The sequence below is a fragment of the Epinephelus moara genome, chromosome 7, assembly GCF_006386435.1.
Source record: "Epinephelus moara isolate mb chromosome 7, YSFRI_EMoa_1.0, whole genome shotgun sequence".
Taxonomy (NCBI): domain Eukaryota; kingdom Metazoa; phylum Chordata; class Actinopteri; order Perciformes; family Serranidae; genus Epinephelus; species Epinephelus moara.
The window spans coordinates 18,374,839-18,400,543 of NC_065512.1; the positions used below are offsets into that span (position 1 = coordinate 18,374,839).

The 25,705-nt window shown below is 42.0% G+C and overlaps 1 protein-coding gene across 3 annotated transcripts in view; it reads right to left on the minus strand.

Annotated features, from left to right (window-relative positions):
• myo16 (myosin XVI) overlaps positions 1 to 25,705 on the minus strand; it is a 148,636-nt gene that overhangs the window by 65,418 nt on the left and 57,513 nt on the right. For all 3 annotated transcript variants that reach the window (XM_050048003.1, XM_050048004.1, XM_050048002.1), the window contains 9 exons: positions 22,831 to 22,939; positions 19,399 to 19,523; positions 19,100 to 19,225; positions 14,712 to 14,787; positions 10,881 to 11,031; positions 10,577 to 10,727; positions 8,763 to 8,873; positions 6,527 to 6,592; positions 2,673 to 2,800 (listed from right to left, as the gene is read on the minus strand). In XM_050048003.1, coding sequence (XP_049903960.1) covers positions 2,673 to 2,800; positions 6,527 to 6,592; positions 8,763 to 8,873; positions 10,577 to 10,727; positions 10,881 to 11,031; positions 14,712 to 14,787; positions 19,100 to 19,225; positions 19,399 to 19,523; positions 22,831 to 22,939 — 1,043 coding nt within the window. The remainder of the gene's footprint in view (positions 1 to 2,672; positions 2,801 to 6,526; positions 6,593 to 8,762; positions 8,874 to 10,576; positions 10,728 to 10,880; positions 11,032 to 14,711; positions 14,788 to 19,099; positions 19,226 to 19,398; positions 19,524 to 22,830; positions 22,940 to 25,705) is intronic.

The following is a 25,705-nucleotide window of genomic DNA, read 5'->3' on the forward strand; positions in this document are numbered from 1 at the left end:
TGTGAGGCAAATTGTGATTTGTGATATTGGGCTTTATAAATAAAATTGATTGATTGAAAATTGAACGTAAGGTGAAGAATCAAATCAAACGTGCACATTTTTCCCTCTTACCTTTAGTGCTATTTATCAGTCTAGATTGTTTTGGTGTGAGTTGCAGAGTGTTGGAGATATCGGCCGTAAAAATGTCAGCCTTCTCTCTAATATAATGGAACCTAAAGGCACGCGGCTCGTGGTGCTCAACCCCCCCAACCCCCAAAATAATCCACAGACCTTGTTGTGAGCACTTTGAAGTAAAAACTATTAGTTTCTGGTGAACTACACCCACCAACTTTATCACTGTGCAAGTAAGAGGGAAAAATGTGCACGTTTGATTTGATTCTTCACCTTACGTTCAATTTTCAATCAATCAATTNGAGCACTTTGAAGTAAAAACTATTAGTTTCTGGTGAACTACACCCACCAACTTTATCACTGTGCAATTGAGAAGAGGCAGACACCTCTACGGCCGATGTCTCCAACACTCACAACTCACATTAAACCATCTAGATTGATAAATAGCACTACAGGTAAAAGGATAAATGTGCATTTTTTATTTGGGAGTGAACTGTCCCTTTAACAGGCTGCTATTAAAGGAAAGTAGACATCAAGAGTGAAAGACAGGGATGCACCTATCTAATGGCCACACATCAGTATCGGCTGATTGGATCGGTTTATCATCAAATAATTTGCTAGTCACTAATAGCAGTGGCTGATGTTTTTCCGTTTCCATCAATTTGGTGCAGGTTAAAAAGCAGGGCTCCAGTCTAATGGTGTCCCATTGTTCCAGGGACAAAAGGAAATGTGTCTGGGATGAACAGAAATCTTCTCCATTACACCAGTGGGACAAAAAGACCCAGTAAACTCACTATCGATGCACCAGGGGATGCAGCCTATTGTTCCCCTGATACAGCTTCATTGTAAGGAGGAGGGCTAGTTAATGTTAGCTGGAGCTAACTGCTGATGGAGGTTGCATTGAATTACATTGTATGTTCAAGCTCTATGTAGTAAAAGTGAGTATTGGGCGTAAATTACAACGTTATCATGATGTGTTCAAATGCAATTGTGTAAAATTTTGGTTTTGGTGAGTGGTTTAAAGGAGAATTTGTTTGTGTTTTCACAGCAATATAATATAAATATTAGTAAGGGAATATGATATATATATAGTAAAATGTCTTTTGAAGCAATTTTTAAAAAATGATTTCATGTGATAGAATATTATTTTTACGGTTGTTCCAAGTTCCAAAGTTGAGGTTATAAAGGGCTGAATGACTTTAAAACAGTTCATATATCTTTTTACAATGATTTCTTTGTTTTCCTGGCACAAAAGGGGGAATAAATAACAACAAAAACACAATAAACAACAACAACAGTAACAAAAATCACTGGTATCCATAGCAGCCAAATTGTTAGTTAAACATCAGTGTCTGTATCGGCATCCCAAGTAAAAGGCAAATTGAGCAGTGCAAAGATCAAGCATCTGTGTGTTACACTTCTCTGGAAGTGTCTCACAAGAATAGGTGTTATGCATTAGTCATCGGGGTGTTCCCCACATCTGTCACCTCAGTTGCATGTCTCCACCTACTTGACATCACCCCTTCAGGGACCTCCACCCATCAAATTCATAATCTATTCCTTCTTTCTGACACGACTAACATTGCTCTGTCCAAATGTTGTTGCTGCCACAACTTCTCTGGCAGTGGGCGCTTGTTTTTTAATTTGGCGTTGAGCGAATATTAAATCTGACATAAGGTACTTCTACAGTACATGCTCCGACACTCACCGACACGCAGAGAGTTGAGACCAGCATAGTAACATCAAACAGATGGCTTCGGAAGGTCAGAAGCCCTTGCTAATGACCGCAGTGTGCTGTGGTGAGCTGTTTGTCTGTGTGTATGTGTGTAGCTATATTTCCTACTAACAGCCCTGCTGGAGTGCGAAGTCCAAAGGCCTTTCCACTGTCTTTTCATTTACCAGTTTTTATTAGATTTCAAGGGCATTTTGTTAGAGCACTCGCCTCGGGGGATCATGGCTGCTGATTGCCTGTAAATGTGTAGATGTGCGTGTGTGTTTATGTGTATGTGTGAGGAAATATGGAGTGAAACAGGAAGCTTGAACGAAAGAGAAACACGAAAAGGAAGAATAAAGTGCAGTGGGGAAAGAGTGAAAACAAGTGTGTGTATGTGAGAATGCACAGTGCAATGTCCTTGCATGTGTGTGTGTGTGTGTGTGTGTGAGTGAGATGGATCGCCTCTGGCCAGGGCATATTAACTCTCTGCCAGATCGGTTACAACTCAGCGGGAATGTCACTGGAGAGCCGGAACGGGATTTAATTGCAATCAGGGAGCTGCCACCGTCCAGCCGAGGACAAAGAGCGAGACGCCGCAACTTTCCCAGCAAACCTCCATCTCTGCATGAACAGGTCCACCGTTCAGCTCAGGCTGAGAGCTATTAATCTCTCAGGGAGTGTTTAACAGGTGTGCGGCGGAGGGCGTGGACGAACCAGGTGGCCAGCTGAACGTCACTATTATTCTCGCAATTATTCCGCTCTGTTGAGATTTTTGTCTCAACCACCCGAGGCACACGGTGTTAGTGAGAGTGTGTGTGTGTATGTGTCTTAAAGGGGGCCGGTGTACCTCAGGATGAAACACTGCGGGCGTCTCTCCTGCAGCATCATGTGGTAAGCTCGTTCTGCTGAGGAGAAGATGTGAGGTGGCAGAGAGGAGCACAGACGACCCGTGGAGCTCAGGTACAACTGACTCACCTGGGAGAGAAAGAGAGGCAAGACATTGGATAACAACCTTATGTAACATGCATGCACACGTGGGCTGAGCAACACAGAGGATACAGTTTCAGCAAAACAGCGAAACCCTGCTGGGTATAACTTTCTATACCTGTGTGAGTGTGTGTATGTTCAGCTCACTAACAAGGTGTGGTTTACCACTCAGTGTAACCATGTAATTCAACCCAAAGTGACTAAGACAGCACTTAGGCGTTGAGTGAAAACTGTCATCATTTTAAACACACACTTAAACTAAGTTTTCCTCCTGAATTCAATGTAACACGGGGTGAGTAATTGATATACATAATTTATCTCGCATGACTCCAGCGAACAAAGAACTAAAACAAGTAAAAACCTCTCAATAAATTGATTCTATAAGGGAACAAAACATTATCAAAACATCTGTTGAAAACTCGAACACACGTCATGCAGTATAATCCAAGTCTCATTTATCCAGTCATATGCTCAGTGTTGGAGCCATTTCTAGCACGTCCTAGTTTCCTATTATTTTTTGAGTCACTCTCATGCGCCACCTGACCTGGCATCTAGGGAGTGAGTGCGGAGCGGAGGATGCCATGGGATTACAGTCTATAATTGCTGTGTTTATGGTTAATCTTAGTTTTCATTGTTTGATGAAGTCGTTTAATACCCCATTGATTTGAACTTTGTTTTGTATAGGCCTGTTTATTTGGGGAATGTTTGTTTGGGGATTTTTGTTTTCATTTTTGAATGCGGTTCATAGCGTCATCTTGCAACTCTCAATATATCCTGCAAATCAGTCAACTGTAAAACCAACCGAAGCACCTGGATCATCAAACAGTGAGTAAAACTAAACCAAAGACAGTGAGTTCATCATATCTCCCGTTATGGCGTCTGTCGGCGGCAATTTTTGAATTTATTTGTAAGCTGCGATACTCAGTATTTCCCAAACAGACAGCCCTTTCCTACAAAAAAACTAAACTAAAAGTGAAACATATCTATGCTCTCTTCAAAGCCAGACTCCATTTACAAAAACAGTAATTTTACCTCACTGAACACAGAAGCTGCTGGTCCACCACTGTCTCAATGAGTTTGTTTAGGTTATTGTGTGACTTTGGTGTTTGAAAGGGTTAGTTCAAACTCACCAGAGTCACACAATAACACAAACAAACTAACTGATCGAGGCAGTGGTGGACCAGCAGCTCCCTTGTTAAACAAGGAAAAATTACTGCTTTTGTCAGTGGAGTCTGGCTTCTGGATTCTTCATTCACTGAGGAGGGCGTGCGAAAAAAACCCAATGTTTTTCTTTTCACAAATTCAATGTAATATAGTGTGAGTAACTAATATATAAAGGGTTGTTTGCAGGGTGAGGTATTTCTTTAATTCCAGGCCATGTTGCTGTAATAGAGAAAAGTACCAAGAATCTTTCTTCCTCTATTGTTTTAAGTGAAACAGTGTATTGGAGCAAAATGTCTTGCAACACAAATTGCTAAATAGAAACATGAAGAAAAAACAGGGCCAAAGTATTAACCATCTCTGAGCAGCTGTCTAGTTTTTGTTTGCACATATGAGACTTTTTTTTTTTTTTTAAAGGAAACAATCTGTAACTGGTGTCTTGAAAAGTAATATTGCTAATGGAGGACCAAAACTTAATATCCATTAAAACTCAATTGAATGAGCAATTAGACTCAACAACGGCCTAAAAGTGTTGACTTTTAGCTTTTAGTACAGATATGAAAACAGTTTTGAAGATGTTTTCTTTGGGGCTTCTGAGCAACTGAGGTGTTTGATGAATGTTACTCAGATGTTTGCTCTTTATCTTCATAAGGAGGTTATCATCTAGATATTTCTGTTTAGTTTAGTTGAGTCTTACATAGAAGACTTCAAATGTAAGTGATTCTAAAACCTACACTTTCCACTTCAGCCAGTAACAGAAACTATAGTTTAAATGTTGCTCAACTTATGACGAAGGATAAATAAAATAAGAAATTATGAACAATCGCAATCCAACTTTATTGAAAACAGTGACCCCTCCACTGTCTGTCATACTGAACTGTGATACGACTGCACTATAACACCCCCATTTGTCCCGGGTCCAGAGGATGTGTGCCAGTGCTGTATTTGTGGCTGTGGAAAAGCGAAGGAGGATGGGCTGTGAACCACCAGACCAGAGGGGGTGACAGACGGCCAGCAGATCACACATGTTGTGACATATGTCCTTCTCACACCGGCTCCTCCCTGCTCGTCCACATACCCTGTCAGTTGGGTATGGATGCCTGGAGTGAATCCAGACGCGGGCAGGAATGGGACAGCCAAAGGGGGCTTGGCTCCATTCTGTCATGGCAGCGGAAGATGTCTCCTCCTCCATCCAACCCCCCCCTCTGTGCCCACATAGGCAAGCAGCACTATACTGGCATTACTTCAGCTATTTCAGAATGAGTTATCTGCTGTTTAAAATAAGGTGACACACTGTTGTTGATTGATATCACAACAATAAACAAATAATTATGTGTAAAGAATAAGAGCCTGTCAGTTATTAGCTGACGGTCTCCTCTGGCTGTTGCATATGTTAAATATGATGCTTTTCACCAGCAGAGATAGTGTTTTAAAAATAATTCTTTACAGTGGAGACGTAGAGTAATAAAGTCTGTGTGAGGATGTGTGTATGTGTGTGTGCTTAACTGAATCCATCTCTTCCCTCGCTGATGCCGAGCCAGCCTAGTGCTGTGTATCACTGACAGGAAGACTGCATTATTTATCAACCACAAGGTCCATTTCATCTGTTCATGCCCCGCTTATTATACAGCAACCGTGCCTCCTTTATAGTATGCTTCTGCATGTAAAACGTGTAGCCCATCAAATGTAAAGCCATGTGTTTTAGGCATGAATCATAGTACACAGAATTGCAAACTCAACATTAACAGAGCTCAGCGCAGCATATATCGTAAGCCTATGTCAGTCCCTCCAGGATTTAACTGGCTTTTTTTGGGATTGCAGCCTTAAATGCTTGATTTCATGGCAGCTTTTCTTGGATGTTTTATTGCAGTGAAATTGCCAGGGTAACTGAAAATTGCAAAAATAGTTGTTGTTTTTTGTTGTTGAATTATTCATTAGAAACTGAAGGCAACTAATTCCAGTGAGAACAAAACCGCACTGTTCTGAGTGTTCAAAAAGGTTCAAACATTTTATTGAATACTTATTATTCCTACACTATTTTCTTTATTACACTTACACACAACCAGGCAAGCACGCCTCTATGCCTTTGTGATTTATACAGCACTAACGTTACCACTAACCATCCATTTTCATCCGCTTATCTGGGGCCGGGGCACAGGGGCAGCAGGCCAAGCAAAGCATCCCAGACATCCCTCTCCCCAGCAATGCTTTCCAGCTCCTCCTGGAGGACCCCAAGTTGTTCCCAGGCCAGACGAGATATGTAATCCCTCCAGCGTGCCCCAGGAACACCTTTAATGGAAGGAGCCCGGAAGCATCCTGATCAGATGCATGAACCACCTCAACTGACCCCTTGCGACGCAAAGGAGCAGCGGCTCTGCTCCGAGCTCCCTCTGGATGTCCGAGCTCCTTACCCTATCTCTAAGGCTGAAATTACAAGGTTGTGCAAAACCAATACAAGTGGGCAGAATTTGCGTTGAATTCTTACGATCCCAACAATGCGACATCCTGGAGGGGCTGCTGTGTGAAACAGAGGTCATTTAAATGCATGCTTACCAAAGTGGAGTAGATGGGCAGCTCTTTGTTTGGATTGACTAGTAGGAGGATGTGTCCGATGTAAGTCTACAAAACAGAGAAAAAGAAACACACCTGACTGATCTTTTACTCGTGAATCTAATTATGTTAAACACTTATCTTTTGGGTGTGAGGTTGACCGCTTTGACATACAAACAGGCTGAAGCTGGGTTTTAATTACTTACAGAGCGCCTGCAGCTATCACTGAACTGAAAAAAGTGCTGTGCCACTCTTTCCTTTACATCAGTATGCATGGAGGTGACAATCTCTATTACCATAAGAGTATGGTAATCTCATGGCAGAGACAGGTCAGGAGAGGAACCTCCAACGATAACCTCGGTAATGACCTTTCTCTGATAAAAAACCAAAACAATTCTGCCCGCCTACGCAGCGTACACACAAACCCTGAGGCCGTTTAGATAAAAATAACCAACTCCCAATTTCTGACCCTTTCCACTAAACTGCTAACCCTGTGTTTCTCACAAGGAGTCCCGGGGGCTGTTTGAAAGCTAACGCTCTGTCCCCTGGGAGAGTGCCGACATTGCTAACATTCTGTAACATGCTGCTCTGTCCTTAGGCCCTGGCTCAAGGTTAATGACTTGAACAAATTCCCACTGCTTGCGGACACGGAGCAGAATTTACACTACAAGTTTAGCTTTTTATTGACAGAATAAAACTCAGAGAACAGCGCGCCACTTCCACACTAACTGTTGTTTAATCTTGTGATATGCTTGTCAATAATCCAGCCTTCATCAGTGTCTTCTGTCACATCCTTTCCCAGCTCCTTGCCGCTCTCCTCGGGGGGGTTAGCGGTGCACTGGTCCTTCTATAATGGCAGAAGGCAGCAGACCACTCATCAAAGCCCCATCTCTGACCACCCTGCTGGGAACATATGGAGCATTCACCGCCTTTGTCCTCCCCCCTATTTCTGTCCTTCATCACATCTCTGCTTTGTCCAACTCTTTCTTGAAATGACCTTTATTATGCACTTAAGGTCATACTATAAGTATAGAATCAGGCAGGTGAAAAAGATTTTTGGTCTTTTCAAGGCAAACCCTAAGAGGTGAATGAAAATGTCAAATGTAAAGCCATTATCTGCTTACCTGGCTTTATTTAGGAATATCTTTGCTATAAACAGAATTGAGTGCGTGGCTGTACTGCCTATACCTCATGACAGAGGAGTTACGCACAGTGAGATCAGGCGTGCTCCTCATAGCTGCACTTTGTCCTTTCTTTCCACCTTTTCTTCTTCCAAATTGGACTGAAGCCTCAAATCCAGCCCTCATTATTCTAAATTCTAATCATTCCTCTTTTCTTCATCCACCACTCTACTGCCTTTTATTGTCATCCCCTTATCTGTTGTCCCCTGCTGCGGCTAACCCTACTGTCTGTCGCCCATCTGGGGTTCTATAATAACAGACTATTACTGCCTCTTCACAGAGAAGAGAGTGCACCGGATAGCTCCACATTGATCTGGTTCCAGTCTTTATAGAGCTCGGTCCCTGTGGTGAGGTATGGGCCAGACTACAGTTTTAAAGGAAAGGAGAAAAAGACAGGAATAAAAAATGGACCAAATCGTTGGAGATGAAGGCATTTTACTCCTGAATATAGTTATGGATTTGTCTTTTCAATCGATCTAAATGGTATTGATTCTGTAATTGTCACCAGTGTGAGTATGTGTGTGTGTGTCCGTATATATTAATATTACGTACCATAGGCCGAAACAGAAATGGGAAGGGACTCAGCTCATGAACACACAAGGGTGTACAGACTACTATGAATAATACAAATTTAGTTACGGTCAAAAAAATATTCACTGCCAGTCACTGGCTGCAAAAGTAGCTTGGGGTCTAAAATTTTAATATTATCCGCACAATCGTCTTCAGAATAGGAGGTGCAGTATTTGTGATGAACTGTATGTGGTGTTTTTACTTCAGAAACAGAGCACACTGCATGTACAGTATGCTGGAAGGAACCCCGCTGCAGTGCTCATGGGTATAAAGAACGTGCGATGTGATCCAAACACCACACTGAAATTCCCAGACTGCAAACAACACAGCACTCGGCTACAAATAAACAACTGTAGTGGCCCAGTTTTACCCAAGAGAGTGTGTGTGTTTATCTTTCTCAGTGTTCCGTGTGTACTTTGTCTCCTAATGCATGTTTAATGTCGAGGGGGTCTTCATAGTTTAGTGGCACAAGGACAGCGGAGTCTTACGTAGATTTGGTCGTTGCCGAAGCGCTTCTGCATCTCGTAGAGGAGGCTGCTGTCTGTCAGCTCGCTGAGGGACGCCAGGTCGTCGTTGGGAGCTGGAGGCATCAGTTTGACCTGAGGGAAAAGCAACATAAGAGTTAAGAGAGTGTTTTACATGATAAATTTAAAGTCTGGGACAGTGGTCTCCAGAAACAAATGGAAAATATAAAATTTTCTTCTAGCAGACATTTGGGATTATGTATGTTTTTACTAGAGCTGTCAGTCCTCTATAATCCCAGTCAATTTCATTCCTTATTATTAGTTATATTTAAATAATATTTGAATTTTTAAAGCTCAAATTCAGCTTATAATTGTTTCTGATACAATTAATTACTGGGGTGTAAAATCAAAACTCTCATCATGGTATTATCATAAATTAAATTTACTCAACTAACATACATTAACCATGGCTTTAGTATTAACACAGCATAAAAATTTGGCTCAATAATAATAAGCAAGGTTCACGGACAAAACCTTTTTTTTTTTTTTTTTGCTAGTCATCATTATCAGCTTAAGCCTATGGCACTTGCTTTTGTTGTACGTAACACGAGTTCCTGCCAGCTTGAATAACGTTCACTTCACCTCTCTCTCCTGTCCTATGTTGTCAAACTAGTGCAACCATAAATGACAGCAAAATTCAGGAGAGAAGCCACCACTAAAGTAAATCATTCACTGCCCACCTGGCCAAGGAGCTGAAAGTTTCTGGTTATCTGTAGTAGTCTCATCAAGGTAAATGACCATCTCTTATAACAACGTTCTTGCTGTTGGCTTTATTGTATGTCATTTACAGTAAATACCACAATATCAAACAACTAATTTCAGTTTAAAAAGTAGGAATATAGCTAATAGCCTACTCACTCATCTTTTAAGTGGGTCTCTAGTCTGATCTCAGCACTGAGCTGATAGGTGAATGGTTTGTTTACATGACAAGACAGAAGTGCTTATTTAAGGGATTCAGTGTGTGGACAGAGAGCATCTGATGCGGCGCGACACTCGGACGCTTGCTTGCTTGCTTGCTGTCAGGACACGCTGACAACATCCATCCATTTTAAACTGCTTATCCCAAACCAGGTCGTGGGGGCAGCAGGCCGAGCAAAGCATTCGAGACATCCCTCTCCCCAGGGACGCTTTCCAGCTCCTCCTGGGGGACCCAGAGGTGTTTCGAGGCCAGACGAGATGTAAAATTCCTCCAGTGTGCTCTCTGGGTCTGCCCCGGGGCCTCCTACCAGTGGGACGTGCCCGGTCACCTCTAGCAGAAGGCACCCAGGTGGCATCCTGATCAGATGCCCACACCTCCTCAACTGACCCCTTTTGACATGAAGGAGCAGCAGCTCTACTCCAAGCTCTCTCCGGATGTCCGAGCTCCTCACCCTATCTCCAAGGCTGAGCCCAGCCATCCTTCTGAGGAAACTCAGCTGCTTGTATCTGCGATATCATTCTTTCGGTCACTTCCCAGAGCTCATGACGACAGGTGAGGATTGGGACCTAGATGGACCAGTACATTGAAAGCTTTGCCTTCCAGCTCAGCTCTCTCTTCACCACAATGGTCCAGCACAACTCCCACATCACTGCAGACTCTGCGCCAAACCACCTACATCACTTCTATAGAAATATTTGAAAATACACACTTGAACTGTAATTTAAGCATGGAATTAGGATTAATTTTTTCACTATTCAATTAATATTTGACTCCCGAAATTCGATCCAACAGCCCTGGCTCTTACTGCCTTACTGTGTTTTTTGCAGTGTGGGAGCTGTAAGAAGCTGTAACAAGGTACCTGCTCCAGTTTGCTGGCTCCGGAGCTAAAGGGGCCATCTAGGCCATTATCCTGTGAGGGCTGTCGGCTCAGTGCTCCACCTGCCTCTCTGAACATGGCACACTTCTCCAGCAGACTGTCCCGCTTAGAGATGGAGAGCCCCAGGGGGTTCCTGTGTAATCGGAGGATAGGGGATAGAGTTTGACAGTAGATGGGGAGCAGATTTGGGGGAAAGGATGAGAGAATAATGAGAGTAAAAAAACAGGATTCACAATCTGTGGAGTAACAATAAGGCAACACTGTGCCTATGAAACTGTTAACCTACAAGTTCTTGACAGGAGTGTTGAGGTCGTGTGAACCGCCATCATAGCGTTGGTCAGTGGAGGGTAGAGGAGCGGAGGGGTCCTTTAGTCTCTGCAGCCAGCTCTCCTCTGCACTCAGCAGCATATCAGCTATGGGCTCTGATGCGGAAATGTCTGGTGATAAGATACACAAGACGGGCTAATCAGTTCAGCGATTCATTGTGATATTTGAATGTCACAGAGAAATTTAACTTAATACAGATGAAACCTTCAAAATCTAATTTGTAAGCTCCAAAATTAATTTTATTACCACTCTGTGCCATTGGTGAAAAGACATAATATTTGTAATACTGTTCCCTTAAGACCATAATATTAGTCTTTGCTCTCTCTTTTGCCATACCAACCCTTCTCCACAATCAGTGTGGACGAGCCTGCACTGGTGGAGAATGTGAACCCCACTGTGGATCAATCCAACTGTGCTTCAAAGGAAGGGGGAGATAAGATCCCCCCAGTCTGTAATGAGGTATAACGGGGCACGAGGGAGGGGAATGGCTTCATCCTGTCTTTAGATTTTTGTGTGACTGACAACCCCCTAGACTCCAATCTCCTGCTCTGGCATTTTTTCGTCATGTGGCTGCTGAGGGAGGGGTGTGGGGCTCGAGGCAAGAAAGGGAGGGGGGATTGTCTCAGTCTCTAAGGGCTTGTCTCACATCTTTTCTGAGCCTACATGCTAGAAGGAGCTATTGATTAGGGCTGGAGTGAGGCAGTCAGAGGTGTGATGAAGCTATGGGAGCAAATGCTTACAGGCAGCTGTGATATTCTATCTCACAATGGAGAGGTTTGAAGCCCAAAGCCCGTCTATATGACACAATTCATCACTATCACACGAGAGACGCCTCTTACATTTACAGTGACTTCACTACATTTATCAGCAGCCTGGTTCAGTGAATGGTCTTAAGGCGGTTCTGCTATGGTTTGAGACGCAGGGAGTTTCACCCCTGCTGTGCGTGTGTGCGTGGGAGGAGAATTTGCAAGACTGATCGGGATCATCAGCCAATAATGGCTTTCCATCCAACATTAATATCATTGAAATTAATGAAAATATGTAAATGACCGCCATTACACCCACAGAGAGACTGAGCATTCACTGAGAGAACGTAGAGATGTCAAGACTTAAAAGGTACCCATGGAGTTCTCTTGTAAGAAAACACAGTTGTGTTTACAACCTTCTCTTCAAAAGGCTTTGTGTGTATCTTTGATTGTTCGGAACGCCTTTATTTCTCATAAAACATTTGCAAAGCCCATTTTCTGAAAATGTTGAAACTTGCATTGTTTACGTTGGCTGCCAGTCTTCTTCCTCTGTGCCTTTTGTTGGCATACTGCCATGTTTATTGTAGTGTTATCATCTCCGACTGTCGATCAATGGAATGACGTGAAAACAAGCAACATCAGCCCTTATCTCAACAGACAGATATCTGCATATGAATGCAGAATCTGTAGACCATAGGGCAAGATGTTTGTTTGGGAAGCATTCTAGTTTCCATTTGTTGTCTGGCAATATTGACCAATCACGTTTGAGTGACAGATAAACCGTCTTAGATATCGTCTGATGACTGTTCAGCTTCATATTAGCTTTCTTAACAAAAAAAAAAAAATACTGTACTTCAATGCAGATTTTCGTTGACAGAGATGACCTGAAATGACCAGCTCATGGAATAGGAAGTCTTATAGCTGATGGGTTAGCAGGCCTGTATGTCAGGTAAGTGTTTCATTTGTTTGTCTTCTTCTGAAAGTATTAATGCCTGCATGCACCTGGCAGGAATGTGTGCATATTCACGCATCTTTAGACGTATTGGCCGATACTTAACACTGCATATTATAACAGCTTGCACGAAAAGCATCAGATTTTACTGGTCATGTTTAAGTCTTTTATCATCATCTGTAATGTAAAAATAGATATCCACACAGTGAATGAAAGCTGGGAACAACATCAGGCCGCCCTACCATTTCAAGGTTCAAGCTTATATTTATTGTCCCCCCAGGGGAAATTTGTTTTGCAGCCAGAGTTCACATTAAAACAATAAAAGACAATATGGACGACCATCAACACAATAAATCACAGAGCCAGAGCAGGGAAATCAGAATTTATACCAAACAGGCCACATGTGCTCAAGAGTGCAAATGTGCAAGGAGTGCAGCCAAAGTGCTGTTTGAACTTTGGATGAAGGAGATGCAACATATCTTGGTCCTTCTTATGTGTGTCCTGAAACTGCATCCTGAGGGCAAAAGTTTGAACTCATCCAGGAGTGGATGGTCCTAGAATTAGCTTGGCCTGACTCCTCCCCAAAATCATACCGGCCATTTTAACAAGACTTCCAAGTCGATGCTTATTTGACAGTGTAAGTGCTATTTAAAAGTGTTTAGTTCACAATGTGCACAATGCATAATAAGGTTAAAATGTACATCCTATGTGACTGAGTTGATGTATTAAGGGTAAAATGTACATGATTGCAAAGGTTGAAGCTAAGGCACTAGTTCATTGTTTACTTACCTGTACTTCTGTGGTGGAACAAATTTTCGTTGTTGTGCTACTACGGCAGAATTTGCTGTGGGACCGTGTATAGCGCAGTGTTGAGAATGTCTTGCTAGGCTCAACTTTTAGTTTGTAAATGTCTGAGGCCGAAGTGGATGGTCGAAAAGATGGTGGAGAGACGTTTGAGGGATTTTAAGAGCTTTGGGAAACTCTTCATGACAAGCAGCTGACGAGTTTTCACGGCATGACAAGAAGGAGATGCCTCAGACGGACAGAAATGCCCGAATAAACGCCTGTTTGAGAGAACTGACCTGTGTCTGTGTTGCTGTGAGAGAAGCTACAGACAGGTTTAGATTTCCAAACCAAGCAATAATGCAAAAGAGTCATCATCTGAGAAGAAACGTGTAAAGAGTTCATTGTTCTCAGGGAAAAAGTCTTCGTTGGACCTTTTAAGAGATAGCATCAGCACAAACTGTTATCAAGAACAATACCCATAATCTGTCTCTATAACCATCACAGTATGTTTGTAGTACGAGCAAAAAAAATTGCTCCACAGCACCTCTAGTGGTTAAAAATATGACAGGGTACCTTTAATTTAGGATTGTAGAACTTAAAGGGGATCAATGATTACAATATCACTGTATAAGCAGGCATCATTTTTCAGATGGTAGCAATCTGCTATGTGCAACTCATTATTTAAATCATGAATCATCAATTAAGTTTCTCCTGAGCTGCAGTGTCTACCAGTCAAAACAGGATCCATACACACAACTTGCCCCACACTGAATCAATGCAAATTGTCTTTACTCAGATCTCCTCTGTTGATCGTGTAAGATTCCCTTATTAAAAAAACAAAACAAAACAAAACATGCCTCTTGGTATGATACCTTTATGCCCATTAGCAAATTAATCACACAAGCCTCTTTTGATTACTGCTAACACCCAGTTTTAATCAGTGTGTGTATGTGTGTGTGTGTGTGTACGGGCATGAGTGAGGTGCTCATGTTTTCTTTCATTAATAAATGAGTTCTCTCACACTCAAATGTGCAGATAGGCTCAGCAGAGACTGATTATGACGGAGCCTTGTATGTGTGTGTGTGTGTGTGTGTGTGTGTGTGTGTGTGTGTGCGCCTGTGTTTCATATTAGCACAGTGATTATTAATGCATTCGCAGGCATACAGTCAAAATCCATTTCTCCACTTCTTTGCTTCATTAACTCTTGCTTGCTACGACATGTTTGCCCATTCCAGCAGCAATATTTGTGTGTGTTTGTGCGTGCACGAGTGTATATTTGTGCGAATGCCTAAATATGTTACTGTACCTGAGGGCTTGTCTTGGTTGCAGTTCAACAGAGTCGGGTTTGCTCCGTGCCTCAGGAGCTGGCTAACGATGCTTGTCTGTAAGAGATGGGAGAAACACCCACATCCATTTTCATTAGATGCTAAAAAAATTCAAACATTTCTGGGGCCCCGTGAACGCCATCTACTTTCAAACCATCAGTACGAGAGCAAAAAGAAGCATTTCATGGCAGATTTCTGAAGATCCTCCTGTTAAAGGTCAGAGGAGAGTCAGCGGTTATTCCCACATGTATTGCTACAGTGCAGATGTGACAGAGACCTGGAATTTAAACACAGAGCAGACGAGACAAACACTGTGTGTCACACATGACAGGTCTATACAAGTGTTGCCCCCTGACTGAGGAGATCCTTTAATAATGAGACTATCTTCCATCACATGTCACAGTGGAAGAACCCAGCAGTCACCTACTCTCATCTCTACACACAGTGACATGTGATGGCTGTCACCTCTGTCCTCTGTTGTTCTGTCTGTGTTTTTCTTAAAGTGTAGGCTCACACAGGCTCTCAGTCAGGCATGTTCTCCTTTCCCTCTCATTACTCCTTCATCTTCTACGGCCTTTTTTTTTGCATTCTCTGCCACCACCCGTCTTTAACTCTGTGGAGTATCGGCTGCACTATGTGATCTGTGACTACTGATTTGGGATTAGTGTATGCGCTAGAGATGAAGCAGTATGAAAATTATGATCACAGTTATCAGTATTATCACGGTATTGTTAAAATATACCGAAAATAATCAGCAATGATACACACTGAAATCATTTCGCCAAGTTTTATCCTATATTGGTGCATTGCAAAGTTAATATATTTAACTGAAACTGAACTAAAAACTAAAACTGGCCGTGAAAAAACATTATAGTTTGCTGAAATAAAAAAAATCTAGACTAGAGAGAAATATATAAATGTCCTTGGTTGTAGTCTTTCTCAATTTGGCCAAATGTGTCAACACAACAAGCATAAGTGCTTTCTGACTCTTCCCACATTCTCCACGCTGATCATGAGCTTTTACCCTCAAGCAGAAGACACAGGTGTTCTGTGCAATACATGAGTGGTTGATGTGCAATTATGTGTAGTATGTTTTTTTATGGTGTATGCTTTTCATTTTTTCTGGACTATTATTGTATGGTAGCAAAACTTGTACATCGCTTGAGTCCAAGACAAGTTTCCCTATGGGGACAAAAGAGTATATCGTATCATATCACATCATATCATATTGTATCGTATCGTATCATACCGTATCGTATCGTATCGTATCACATCGCATCGCATCATATGGAGTAAGGAATTGGTGCATGTGTTCAATGAGACTGGGATGCCACTTGCCTTCACAAAAAGCTATGTTTGTATTGTAATACCTGTGCTGAGCTTCTTAAATCTTGCCCCTGACAAATACCCCTCATAATATAATAATAAAACTACAAATAAAACCAAAACTAATAAAAACTTAAGTAAAACTAAACATTTTAAAAAGACTAAAAACTAAACTGAAACAAGAAATACCTTTCTGGAAATTACCTAAAACTAAACTGACTTGAAAACCAAAATGAAAACATAAAAAAAAAAAACCTAATGAAAAATAAAAACCTCTAATAACTGAGGTGCACAAGCAGCCCAACTTTGAAATGCTAGCTCAGGTGTCTGCATCACTGTAGATAAAGACAATGGAAGAGTAGCATCACTGGGTTCATTCACACCCACTTTGTAAAAGATAAGGCTGCCACTGCCTTCCACCATGTTTTAACTGATGCAAAACAAACCCACGTTGCATGCTGCGCCTGCATCTGGGAGACCTTTGCCAACTTTGCTTGATGCTGGACAGTATTTATTGTGAGTTTTTCAAAGTGCGGTAATCAAACACAGTTCTAACAATAATTAAAACTTGAAACACAGATATTATCGTGAATTTCATCGTGGTCTATCGTGCCACAGGTTACCATTTCATTCCGAGTATGCATTGTGTTTAAGTATCTGAAGTGTGATTCAATTTACTGATAATAGACAAGAATCTTCTTTATCACTTCTTGGTAATGTAGGAAAGATGGCATGACCCAGAAACTCAGAATCTCAGCAGCTCAACAAATAGGAAGGCATAATTTCAAAATGAAAATGAGAAGAGCGAGGCTGATAATGAAACACAAGAACCTACTTAACCATGGCACATTTTCTGGAAAACACTGGAGGAAAATAATAAACCTAACACTTCCTCACCTACTGTTCAGTTTTTATGACCACGTTTAGCTGCAATCCAACAAGCACCGTTTAAAGACTGAGCATGTCTGGAAGATTTTCACTGAAGTTGTATATCAGGATCCCTCGAACATATTTCCACTTTGAAAACAAACTATTATCAGAGAGTCACAGCACTTCAGTGAAATCAAACCTACACTTGTGTGATGTCCTCTGTGGCTCTGGAGGAGCATTCAAAAGTAGCATAACTTCTTTGTGCTATAGGAGAGTAATGAGACATCATCTGCAGTACAGAAGAGTGTGATTAAGCACATTGCTCAGACTGGCACTGACCCACGTCAACAGCTGTGCAGCTTTGAGTTTACAGCATCTCTACTACCCACAACGTCAGCTGCACTCACACCCTATAAATACAGACGACACGTCAGTGGCACCACAAGATCTGAACTCTTCAATGGGTCAGCAGGATCAGGAAAAGGTTGTTACACAGGGATCAGCGGGGACAGAGCAACCTTATAGAGTAGGGTATGTCGATTCAGTTTTTGGTAAGGATCCAAATGTCCCTTTCATATCTGTCAGACCTGACAATTAATCTTAAGATTAACATTAAAGTACTTAAGAAAATTAAACTGAATCAGGTGGTCGCTGCACTGCCACAGCTTTCACATGCGCCTTCATTATAAAACTGAATAAATTAATCCAGTCCCAGTAGGGCTGTATTTTAACATCCCGTCATTTTTGTGTGGAACTCCACACACAAAACTATTTAAAATTCTCTTCTCGAGAGAGCACATCTCGAAAAGCCTCGACTCAAACCAAGGACGCAGAGAGCAGGGGTCTGACTTATCACAAGACCGAGAGGGGGGAGCTTAATTAGCTGCAGTAATAGGGTCATGTATCTTCTTAAAGGGTCAGTGTAGTACGAATGCCACACTGCAGAAGGGGTCTTTGGGTTTAACATAACAGCGAGTGTTGCAGCTGCCAGCAAGTGTTTCCAGGCAACAGTTTGTGTGTGCCTCATATCAGCAAAACATCTTCTTAGCAGGACCGGTGACTGTGTTGGCTGGGTACGTACACACATCTTGAACCCGTAATATCCTACATTACTGACATGTCACTGTCTGTATGAGGGAAAGGTGACAGGAAGTGAGTGTTAAGAAGGGTCAGGAAGTAGTTGGTATGCAGGAGGCAAAAGCACTGGCACCAGTTAAGAGCCGATGGCTGAGGTGATTTAGTGCTGCAGGGGAGACCTAATCGATTCCCCAATCCTCCAGACTGCCACTCTTAGGTCAGATGCACTTAGATATCACACACACACACACACACACACACACACACACACACACACACACACAGAGTAATTGCATATGCAGATGGTCTTAAAACCAAAGACACACAAGAAGGTTATTATTCCATTTAGAAGATTGCTGTCTGAGAGATTTAAACATTTAGATCTACTGAATAACAATCATTCTTTCAGCTAACAACTGCAGGAAGGAAACATGTGAGAGCAAACAAGGGCAGCAGATCTGCATGAATGAAGCAGAGAAAGGCCGCGAGGTAACAGAGAGGAAGAAAGAATTTTTAAAACACACTCTAGTAGAGGAAGAAAAACACGACTTGAGGGTAGATGAACTAAAGAAGTCGAGAGCGACTCTAAATACCAAATGAATAAATTATTTTTGTCAGCAGCCCAAGCACACAGCCCAGAAATGTAATTAAATATCCAGTCGGGTCAGCAAGATGGGAACGTGATCACTTCCCTTCCTTCAAAGTTGGACCCCTCCCAAACCACCAGATCTCATCGCTCCCAACAGCTCACCTCCGCCCCATCTGGAAATCAATCTCTCTCCCTCTAAGAGAGACCATTAAACTGCTAATCTAAAATGCTGTAACAAATGCATGTGCGGCGCTGCTCTGCGCCAGCCGTTTGACTGTTTCTGATCAATAGGCCCAAAAAGAGCAGTTTATCAGAGTGTGTGCAGGGTAACTGGAGGCAAGTTTCTCACAGGAACAATCCATCCATCAATATTTCCCTTGTAATTTCATTCATTTCATTAATGACTGCAATCACGCCGGATCGATGCAGCTAGATGAGTAGAAATTAGAGGACTACTTCATTAATGTCAACAACATTCTGACATTTCGCAGAGCGGCTGTGAGTTACCTGTCCATATTTAGCAGCCAGGTGGAGAGGGGTCCAGAAGTTGTTGTCAGCAGGATGAGGGTCCACTCCACTCGCTAACAACACAGACACCACCTCTCTGTAACCACTGGCACACGCTATGTGGAGCTGCCGAGAGACAGAGAGAAAAGAAAGGTTAAGTTATGACAGCAAAAAGAGGAGGCCACAGTATCTGGTAAAAAAATGAGCTGAAGAAAGACAACAAACCATGGACAGGAGAAGAGAGAGACAAAGAGATGCCCACTCCCACACACTATAACACACACTGTGACCTCGCTTACCAGAGTGACCCCGTCATCATTGGGCTGGTTGAGGCTTCCCCCTGTGGCTACGAGCTGTCTGACATCAGACAGCATGGTGCTGGGTCTCTGTGTCTTCATGGCATGCATGGATGACACATCCACACCTAAAAAACAATCACAGTTGAGACACATGTTACAGTGTGTTTGTAATTATGTGTTTTAGTCTATGTTGTGTTTAATGCTGTACTTTTGTATTGTGCGTTCTTAATGTTTTTGGTTATATGACTATGTGATTGTTTTAGTAATAGTACTTATGTGTTGTTGTTTTTGCTTATGTGCCTTGCTCTGTGCTTTTGTCGATGGTTATATGCTTGCTCTGTGCTTACGTGCCCTTCTATGGACATGCCATCAATCCGCTTTTATCTGTGCTGATGTGCTTTCGTATGTTATTTTAATGTCCTTTTCTTATTTATAGCAGAGGTAGACACACGCACATCCATATTAACAGGTGCAGAGTCGAAAAGACGTGATCAGGGTGTATGAAATAAACATAAATATCAATAATGTTCTAAGTGTTAAAAATAAGATGGAATCAGGAGACGGTTAGCTTAGCTTAGCTTAGCTTAGCATTAGTGTTGCAAAAATATTGATTTGCCAATACATAGTGATCGACTCTGGTCATTTGAAACAGTTACAGTTCTCATTTTCTGCAGCATCAATTCACCAGTACCAGATGGGCTTTCTTGCTCTCTGTTATTGTTAATGTTTACTACATTTTGCTGTTCTCTGCTAATGAGCAAGAAAAGTAGTTGTCATCATGTTAAAGCCTTGTTATATTCATCTTTGTATAAAAAAAATTATGCCCTCAATGTAAATTATTGCATTGAAAATGGCATCGAATATTGATATTTCTCTAGGTATTGTATAGACATTAGAAATTCCAGTATCGTGACAACACTATTTAGCATAAAGACTTGAAACCAGGGTGTCTACAGGTATCAGACACCTTCATTTAATGCTATTCAAAATCTTTTTAACAGATTTTTGAACTTTTTTTTTAATCATTTTTTTATTCAAGCATTGCGGGTAAGTATAAAGATAACTCACTTCCAGGTGATAACTAAATATGTAGTCCCATGCAGCGGTAGGTTTTGTGTAGGATCATAGCTATTAGACTGAGTTTGGTGAATCTAAATTGTGCCAACAGGTAAGTGCAAGTATAAAGTAAAATGACAGTGGTGGGTTTAAAGATTTGTAACATCAGAAATGTGAACTTTCATGCAGAAGAAGGAAATCATATCAAAATGTTTGTGGCAATAAAGACCTCATAAATTCAAATTTTCGACTACTTTATGACTTATAAGACCCACTATCTATTAATTTGAATTTAAGACATTTTCAGACTTTAAGGACCTGCACACACCCTGCTTGAAACAGCCAGAAGCAGCTAGCCTGACTCTGTCCAAAGAAAACTGGCCCACACATCTAAAGCTCACTAATTAACACTTTAAAGTATATCTTGTTCATTTAATCTGTACAAAATCCAAAGTGTTAAGACGATAAGTTGCCATTTTATGGGGCCAAACTATTGCTTGCTTGGCATCAATGGTTTCAATTAAGCTTCTCTTACTCTCAGCAAGAAAACAAAAAGTATATTTCCCAAAATGTCAAATCTTTAAATCCCAAGTTGAACTGTTTAAAACAAAACTAGTTACGTTACTGACTTTTGCAATATGTATGGATGAGTTGCATTCAGTGTTCTGACATGTTCTGCATTTAAAGATTTCCCAGTTTGTGCAGAACTGATTTACTCAACAGGATTTGGTTGGAGTTCAGCGTGCTGTTCTCTGATAGTGCTTATGCAGTGTCAGTGCTGAATTACAACACAACTACAGTATGCAAATTTTAGGGAGGATGATGGCTGTGTGTACAGCACTGACAATAAAAACACCCACAAACTGACGCCACACAGAAAACCCTCTCATGCTGAAACCAAAGCCTGGCAGATCAAGCGATGGCTAAACGTGATCCAGATGTTGATGACACTTCAATTAAAAAATCAGAAGGTCATCAAATGCTCCTACAGAGCTCCGGTGCCTGACCTGAGTGGTTCAAGGCCACTGTAGCTTGTCTCCTGGGCTGACATTGACAAAGAGAGGTCTACAAAGGGCGTCTAGCCCAAACTATGAAGATCGATGGACTGCTCCATAATCACGTACAGACAGTGGACCTGACTTGGCTGCTGTAATGGAGTGGATTGATTATCAATCAATCTATATTTTACTTGGATAAGCTCTAGGGCTCTAACTAATGGGACTTTTCCAAGTCGACTGGTTAGATTAGCCGATCAATAAGTTTGTCTATGCAAATGAATGAGGGCCACTGTGTGTGTAGCTTTTTGAGACATGCTCATAGGAACATAACCATCGCAGGAGAGGATTCTTTTCTTTACAGTGCTGCTCCCCAAAAAACAAGTGACTCGGCGAGGACAATGTGGAGAAAAAACCACCATCTCCTCCCTGATGTAGAGACACATGGACAGTCTGTCTTTTTCCCATAAACTCAAAAAACTTGATGGGGATAGAGAGTGTACAGCCAAGTTGCTATAGCAACAAAGGCAGAGCGAGCCTGTGTGAGTAAGAGTGTGTTTCATGGCGGCAAAGCCCAGCGTGATAGGGGGTGTATCAGGGGAGCGGAAGGTAGGCAGGAGGGAGAGATCACCACGGGGGCTGGCAGATAGAAGCAGAGAAAAGTCTCAGAAAAGATTCAGCGGCTGGGGAGTCAGAGAGTGAGCCTGTGTGTGTGTGTGTGTGTGTGTGTGTGTGTGTGTAGGGTGGTCTGAGCTTTGATGAGTTAGCTGTCTGCAGTCAGGAGCTCGCATTTGTCATGTGAACTCGCGGCCAGTGGCAGATGGATGAGGGAAGACCCTCCATCATTGTCTATATCTGTTCCCGTCTAGCTTTGTCAGCACGGTCCCTGCTCCCCTTTCTCTGTGTGTCTTTCTGTATTTCTCTGGCACTTTTCCCTGCCTCTCCCTCTGTCACTCTGTGTCTGCGCCTCCGCCACGTTCGTCTCTGTGTGCTTCCAACTCTCCTGTGCCTTTATCTCCATTATTCGCAGCTCCTGTTTTGACCTTCTCCTTCCACTTTGGGAGACAAGTGTCCCAGTTGCAATCCACCATTAGGCCTGTGGGTGTACTTTACCTTCTCACACACACAGAACACCTTCTGTTTGACGCCACATGAGATATTAACCATTCACATTATCCCTATATTTACTTTTTCCTCACTCTTTCTCACGCTTATTTTTCCTCTTTTCTGAAAGGGTTTTGACAGTATGAAAAAGAGCCACTGTATATCATTAAATCAAACTGTAATGGAGCTCATGATAAAATGTGAAATGTCAAAGTTACTTCTCTGTCTTTCTTTCACTGTGCAACGCAAAACAAATGAGAGGTGCGCAGAGCCTTACCATTTTCCTCTAGGTATTTTCGGAGGATATAGCTGGTCTCAGTTCCCTCGGAGGCGTAGTCCAGAGGAATGTTTCCGTTGACATCCTGCAGCAGAACATTCACCCCGGCCTTCCGCACGCAGGGCCGCAGAAAGCAGAGAAGACACAAACAAACTGAATTTTAGCCAGGGCCATTCATCAGACTTGAATCAATGATAAAGTGGGCACAATTATCTCGGCTTCCCAGAGGCGTATACCTGAGCAGAACCATGGAGACATTAACAGACAATACAGTGAATTAAAGAACTCATTAAATAACTGCCTGGGGGGGCAGGGGCAGTGAGGAGCGAGGGCGTTGGTTACCGTTACCTGGGTTCATCAGGGTGAGCGTGTGACAAGATTAATGTGTGTTTACTCAACAAGGACCCTGCCGGAGCAGTCTTCTGTTATAGCATGAGCTAACACGGGAGGCCTTCCCCTCGGGCTCTGCTAATGACTGTTACAGTGACGACAACGCAGTCGTTGGTCACAATATGGTTATGATTGATTGCTTCTCTTTGGAGGAACTCGTTTGCGATGCAAGAAAGAAAATATTTTAATGCTTCACCAGCAGAGCAGGAACGTGTGAAAGCCATGTGAACTGTACTCATGTGGACTTTCCCTCTGTTCTCCTTTTTATCATCCACTCTTCAGAGTTGGGCACTAAACGTAACATCCATCCTTTCAAGTGGCAATTGTGAGCATCCACCTATAAATCGTTTCCTGTTGTTTGACTTAACCATAAAAGACAAGCCGGTGTAACGATCGTAGCTGGACCAGGTCTGATAACAGGGACATGGGACTCTAAGTGAGGATCCTTACTGAATATTTACAGCTAATAGAATTCTAACGACCAAGTTGCGGTGCGGCAAAGAGATTTATGACCCAGACAGAGAGGGGAAGGGGTGGGGAAAGGAGTAAAAATGAGAGTAAGAGGACAGAAAATGCGAGGAGAGAGCCAGCTGACAGAGCAACACAAGAGCTGTTAACCTTAGTGCACTAAAAAGCGAGCGGCAAAACCACAAGGACGCCGTGTCTGAACCCCTCAGTGCAACCTTGCAAATCTTAATTGATTTATAAATCACAGTTTTTTTCAATTATGAAAAATGTTTTGCAGATATCTGGAGGAAACCTTCTTCATTCAAGAAATACAGAGCAATTACAGTGCGATAAAGGCAGCACAATGCTGTCAATTACAGTTATCAGAGGATACGTTCTGGTGAGCGTTGCGGTTTTTATTGTGCACCCATCCGTGTCGTCTGGTGGGAGCTGTTTTCGCTTACTTATGAGGGTTAGTTAGGGGTTAACAATGGGAATTAATTAACATTAAGAACTATCAGCTGCTGCTTCGTGACTATTCATGAGAAAATAAGAAACCTTATCGCAACATGAAGCACAGCTTGAAGAGCAAGAGATGAGATGAGTGAGTCAGAGAGTGCATATTATTATGCCCCCCTCACCCGCCCTGCACCCACCCCTACACCCACAAACATACACACACACACACACACACACACTCCTTCCCCCCCTCTGTCCCATTTCTCCTAATGTTGAATTTGGACTGCTCCATCTATTTTCCTTAGATTTGTGCTTCGCCCCCAAACAGTAATCAACTTCCTCATAAACCTGACAGCTCCACTCAAGGTGCCTCTGTTAACGCGCCAGTGTGTGTTAGTGTGCGTGGTTGTGCCTGAGTGTGTGTGTGTTCTATGTAGTGGGTAGGAAAGGGCTGTGCTAACCCAGACAATTCACTTCAAGGTCCAGTAAAAGTCAACAGGGGTCTTGCTGGATGAAGTTATCAGCTGACAGATGTATCTTGCTCTGTCTGACCGGAGGCCACTCTCACCACTGACCGCCTCCTACAGCTGCATACACACAGCTGGACGAACCTTGAACAGGATGTCTACAGGTATCAGAAACTTAAATTTAATACTTTTTAAGACCTTTAAAAACAAATAAATAAATAAATAAGATTGATTTTAAGACAAATATTGTTTTCTTATTCAAGCATTGCAGGTAAGTACTAGGACTGGGCAATATGTCATGAAAATTATATCACAATATTTTTAGATTTTATCTCGAAACACGATATAAAAATCAATGTTGTTTTTTTTAGAAAATATATTTCAATGATACAATGATATTTTGGATCAATAATCATCAATAATGTGGATATAATGACTAAGTGGGTTAAGGTAAGCGTTAAAAAAAAAGAAAAGTCTAGAAAGTTGATAAATTTATGTCACTTTACTGTAATGTAGCTCTTAAAGCAGCTGTGCGGAACTTTCCGTTTTCGTTGATCATAGCGCCCCTTTTAGTCGAAGCGGTATGACACCCACAGCCTGGTGTCGTAAAATTCTGACTGCAGCCGGCAATTACCGCATGCATTTGTTTTGGAGAGCGAGAGGAAAATTATGTTCTGGTGTAGCTCTAAATTTCTTATAAACTGAGGACAACTGCCTGCTGTATATTTGTGTTCATGGTCACAGTTGCAGATAATTTTGTGGCGTTTGTTATAACGTTACTAGACAAAAGCAGTTCATATCAGCTAACGTTACATTTAGCGTGCTTATAAATTCCATGTCGTCATATATTGAAGTGAAACAACGTCTAACAAGTTGCGGTATATTCTCTAAAGAAAAACGAAAATTACATACCTGTCGATTAGGAAAAGGGCCAACTCAGAATCAGTTTTAAAACCTTTCAAATCTCTCAGCTCTCTCCACTTGGTGAATGCCCGACCGAGGTTTTAACTCGTTTGGGCTTGAGCCCTATTATTGGCTACGGTTACATGATGGCTTCTCATTCGGAATGAAATAAATCTGAATGAAATCAATCAATCAATCAATCAATCAAT